Source organism: Rhyacophila brunnea, unplaced genomic scaffold, assembly GCF_057557595.1.
Source record: "Rhyacophila brunnea isolate RB1 unplaced genomic scaffold, BYU_Rbru_1.0 scaffold_13, whole genome shotgun sequence".
Lineage (NCBI taxonomy): Eukaryota > Metazoa > Arthropoda > Insecta > Trichoptera > Rhyacophilidae > Rhyacophila > Rhyacophila brunnea.
The window spans coordinates 8,565,431-8,571,124 of NW_028232785.1; the positions used below are offsets into that span (position 1 = coordinate 8,565,431).

General features: G+C 34.7%; 1 protein-coding gene across 1 annotated transcript; it reads right to left on the reverse strand.

Moving 5' to 3' along the window:
• Positions 1-252: 252 nt before the first annotated feature.
• Positions 253-5,401, reverse strand: LOC147076353 (uncharacterized). The gene is made up of 4 exons (XM_085941243.1): positions 5,271-5,401; positions 4,243-4,326; positions 3,085-3,267; positions 253-2,256 (listed from the first exon to the last, which is right to left on the reverse strand). Exons 1-4 carry the CDS (start codon positions 5,347-5,349, stop codon positions 1,625-1,627), a joined length of 978 nt encoding a protein of 325 aa, XP_085797369.1. The 5' UTR covers positions 5,350-5,401; the 3' UTR covers positions 253-1,624.
• Between the last annotated feature and the right edge of the window lie 293 nt (positions 5,402-5,694).

Here is a 5,694-nt window from a genome sequence, read left to right on the forward strand (position 1 = left end):
AAAAATTGTCTATCTTGAGTTAGACAGCTTAAAGCCATTTTCCTCACCTATTTGAAATGGTTTATTCACAAAATACATGACTATTTATGCAGGTAGCAACCTTCTTCCTCACTTATTTTAAATAACATTCTTAGGAGTGTATTGCATTATAATAAAAATATTATAGTGTTTCACTATAATATTTATATATTTTTTCATTTTCTACAGTTGAATAAATTAATCAAAATAAAATAATAAATAAATTTCACACAATTTTCAGATTTTTTTTTATTAAATGACATTAAAATTTAAATATAAACACAACAATTATTACTACATAAAAGGGCACAATATTTAAAAGTAAAATGAAGCCTATAAATAATATTGACGTTTAAAATTTGAATAAACATAATTTAATAATACACAAAAACGAAACATTTTAAATAAAATTGGTAATTTACAAGGGCATAATTATAATTCTATATTTTCAGAAAAAATAGAAGTATTGTAAAATAAACCTAATATTATAAATATTTTATTCTATATCCGCTGTTGATGGGCAATTATCTTCTTCATCAGTCTTTAATAAAATATCCGGAACATCTTCCGCCATGCTCATGGTCCTGTACTCCGCATGGTATCTATCTGGGATCAAAGAATGTTCTTGAATTTTGCCGGAGTTATGCAAAGGGGTTTTTAATATAGAGGACTTGGAACAGGATATTGGGCTTGGCGGCAGTTTCTTCTAGTCTTCACATCGAAGTCAATTCTTTCTTCCGTTTCGAGAAATGAATAATATATGCCAATGGTATTCCCCTTCGTCAAAGAAACTCGACGGATGTCCCTTTTACCATCATTTGATTTGGAATTTGCAGGAAACATATTACTCTTGTGTTGGTTTCTTGTTTCTGTTGGCCCATGGTTATTGCGTGCATTTTTAAGAATGGTAGGCCATTCTGACGGTGCCCAAATATTTTTTTATGGTAATTGGATTCGATGCATACATACATATGTATGGCCCGGCAACAAAAAAAATGTGTTATCTCTTGTACCTATACATTTACTTGAATTGATAAAGTAATGCAACATAGAAATGACTTGCCTATTTTTGTTTTGCCCTGCGCAGCTGTCACAATAGAGTGCCACAGTTTTTTCGTGCCACTGACGTCAATATCTTGTAAATATTTATATACAATTGAGCACACTTCATTCGATCCCCGGTTTCCATCAATTTCACCCCACAAATTAGAATGCCCTTTGCGTGTAATACTTTCATGGAATGTTAAATTATACAATGCATACTTTCTTGAATAATATAAAAGCATGCTCTCACCATGCGGGGTGTTGAAGACCTTTTGAAGGTCAAATGATGTGCACAAAAATGATGCATCTTCTTTGCCTCGATCAAAAGCAAGTTTGGTGAGCTCTTTCTCTTCTAAATGTTTTATAAATTGTATATCATAGTCTTCCGGAGTCAGCCCTTTAAATTTGTCGCAAGTCATGCATTTATCTTTCTTCGGTGTATGAATGCCAATGTTGAATTTCTCTCTAAAAATAATTCTGAAGACTTTCTTTCACTGCGCTCTGACTTTCAGATTCTTCGTGGGCTTTGTATATACGATATATGTTCGACAGATTTTTACATTCAGACGTCAGGTATTTTTTTCTGTATTGATGCGATTATAATGACACGCCACGCAGGCAGCATTTTAATAAACTGCTCCACTCGTGATGACAAACCAGCAGGGGTTTTGTTGACTGGGACCCTCTTGCCTCGTTTGTCTTCCTTAGGAGTATCAATACCCCTCTTATTTGCAGTATATTGTAACAATTTTTGTCTTATATCTAATGTTTTTAAAACAAATTGTTGACATACTTGATACCGTATCTTATCAATTTTGGGCAAAGAATAAGTAAATGTCGATTTACGTTCTTTAGCGTTAAGGCTAGTCGTCACATACCTGCGTTTGACTTCATTTCGTGTTATACACATAATCAAAAAGAAACGTAGCGCTTTACCTAGGTTCCAATACTGATCAAATATTTCTTGACGTTCCTGTTCGCTGAAATTACTGCAGCATTTATTAAAACATTTCATGTTTTGACATGCCATAGCTTTAACTCCTTTAGCTGGCACGATTATATTGTGGTTGATATATGCTGTGCAACTCAAGCCTTTTGATTTGTATTCTTTTCTGCATCTCCTAACATTTTTCTTCTGAGGTTTTTTCAAACCGTCCTTTCTAACAATATCCATTGACGTTACTGCATTTGGATCTGTAACAAATGAGACAATACATTACGCATCATAATCAGCCGGGGTCGATCCACTGCTGGATGAAGGCCTCCCCATAGCTCCTTCCACTCAAATCGGCTCCCAGTTCTTCACTGCCATACAACACCAAACGTTATAATATCCAGCGAAATTATTATAAATGAGGCATCTAATTCCAAAAAGCGATAAGTCCACATTTGGTCAAAATCGAGAAAAAAATACGCACGTATTCTTTGTATAATTTTACACAATATGAATTGATCTATAAATTCAAAAACGCGACATAACCCTACGAAAAAAAATATTTTAAGTCTACATTACAAAAAAAAGTCTGTGTTTTATATTATTTAAAGCTTGGTTGATTTCGCGCGTGTTTAAGTCAATCAATAAGGGAACGTTCAGTATTGAAAAGGGCGTCTCACATGCCGTAGCATCTGGTAAACTCATGACAGTGCCACGGAAATATGTGCCTTATGCGGAGTAAATTAAAAAATGAGGTACAAATAGCGCTACGTCAAATTTTATTTTGCCTATATTTATTACATTTAAGAGTTTATCGGCTGAAACAAATTGCCATTTGGTTCTAATTTTGACATAGAATACAACGGAAACACTCACGTTAAAACAAATAATTGAAGCTTGAAACATAAAAACGTTGTTTCCCGAAAATATTGAATTGTGGACTTGACGCTTTTTGTAATTATACGCCTCAAATACAAAAATGTATCGATTTTAATAAATTATATTAGCTATCTGTAGATCGTTCTGACTTGACTTCACTTCAAAAATCATATTATAAACAAAGTGTAATCAATTATTATAAAGTATACCTTCGTTTAGTGTTGTGTCAGGTGCAGGTAAGAGTATAATGCTTTGGCTCGTTGAACGACCATCCGGATAATAAGGCATGATTTTACAGCCTTCAGCATCAGTGAATTCCATTGTACTGATGTCTCCATAGACATTGTTCAAGGGGCTGTCGTCACAGTAGACATAAGAGCATTCATGTTGATCTGTGAAAAAGTACACACATTAAGACTGGTGACAATCATTATAATATTAGCTCTATAATACATAGATTCAGTTGCGCAACCAGGATTTAATATTGGGGGGGGGCAAGAAGGGGAATGTAAATTAGTCCCATAGGCTCTTTTTCTTCTTCACAGCTTAATTTCTCGTTTATCGGTCGTTTGTCTATTGCACTCGGTGTACCAACACCATGGTTCTCACATCAGGCTAGGATATTTGGAGGGCCCCCTACTTACCGCTAAAATTAAAGGCAGTGTGAAACACTACATTAACGTTTTTCAAATTGTTTTTTAGTTCAAATTTAGGTTACTTATACAGTGAATTATTGGCGATTTTTAATGCATCTACTTTAATAATGGAGCTGTCGAGTATCGACACATAATTATCTACATACATAATAATAAAATATGTTGCACAATTATATAATTGAAAATGTTCATGGCCATGAAGTATAATAGCGCCGCAGGCGACTTTTTTACTATTAAAGCTAATTTATGATGTGTGTTTATCTCACTTATCTGGTCAACCCGACACGCCGGGCTGCCCACAGTCCGGGCCCCCAGCCTAGAGCCTTGTCAGCCCTCCCCAGCCATGACCTACACCACTCCGGAATTTGGGTGGACACCGAGAATTTTTCGACAGTTCCATTAGGGATTGGGTTTCTAAAAAACCTGACATTAGTGTTTCGAAATTTTTGTGTTAGAAATTAAAATCTAAGAAATTTTTCTAAAAAGGGTGCTGAGAATTACAAATCATTTTTTGCCGTGTTATTTGTCTAAGCCCAAGGTATAGTTTATTGGCTTTCAATTTCAATGTTTAAAATCATTCTGATAATTTTCATGTTTGGGGGGTGCCAGAGCCCCTTGCCCCCCCTGGGTGCGCCACTGCATAGATTCAAGGTCTTCTTATTTTTCAATTATAATTCAATCTTAGTCATGTACAATGATAACACAAATTACCATTAATATTTGCAGGCGAAATTTTCTCTTGACAGTCATTCGATATGTCCAGAAGTGGTTCTCTGTCAGGCAAAGCTTCAGCATCTAAAAAATTAAAAACACGGACATGGTACTTGCGATTTATGTTATTACTATAATACGATGATACTCAACCTTTTTTTTCTTCGGGCCAAATACATATATTTGTAAAGTAACGCCGGCCGCATCACTACCTACTGCTGTGACGAAAAAAATCATGACAAAACATTTTAACGAAATATTCTTCTTCCCATTTGTCTTGAAACACTCTCTTTTCGTCGGACAATTTTCGATTGCATTTTGAAGACACTCCCGCCATTATGGGTAATTAAATTATAGCAAAACAAGTAATACTTTATAAGACAGCAGAAAATACTGTTGTATCCGTGTTCCGATTAGTGTTTACTTGAGATAAAGCCACAACACTTTGACGCGTTCAACTTTAGAGCTGTCAAACATTTATGTGTTACCACAAGCAAAATTATTTGCGCGCGTTCTTGTCTGTCAAATATTTGTTTATTGGGAATAAATCTTCGGGTGTCGCTATCGGTGCGTCAAAGTCAAAACGAATCTCAAGATATACGAAATTTAGAAAGCCAGATTTTTAAAAATCATGTTCCTGATAATAAATGTGTTTCGGGCTGCACATAAAAGCTTAAAGGGCCGCAGGTTGAGTATCGCTGCTATAATATATTAACATAAAGCAGTGCATACTAATAATATAAGTCTATTACAATGATATTAATCGTAAATTAAAGTGAATTGAAAACAATTTCAATTGAGAAGTGTTTTTGATACGTCACATAACCTATAAACCGCATGGCGGTGTTTTGCGTGAATATAGCAAATATTGTATTACTTTTCTCAGATATTATGAATAATAGATCGATAATCGACAATTAAAACACAATATAAGTTGTAACAGGCCGATTAATACCGATGTAGTTAGAATTCACAATAGCTCTTCACGTGTGAGATAAAAACTTCAAGATGTAATGTTGAACACTTACCGTTCTTTTCGGGATTATTTGTTTCGTCCATATTAACACCACACATTTTAAGAATCATTTTGCATCGTTCTGTTGCCATTTTAACTGAATGTTTAAACTTTAAATGCTTTTTTATGAAAAGACTGTCGAATTCCGTGTTATCTGTCAAACGACCGCGCGAGAAATGAACGAAATGTATGTGGCTCAAGCAGTGTTGCCATGCAGTGTTGCCTAGTCAAAATTTGAAATTTCAGTAGAATGTGTAAAAAAAATTCAGTAGATTCGATAAAATATCAGTAGGTTCCCAATTTTTCGTAGTCGGCTCATTTTTTTGGGAGAATGATTCCCAAATTTTCAAAGACGACTCTTTTTTTTCCCGGATGGTGGGAATTTTGTGGTTTTGTGGGACGAAGAAATATCAGTAGATTTCATAAAATATCAGTAG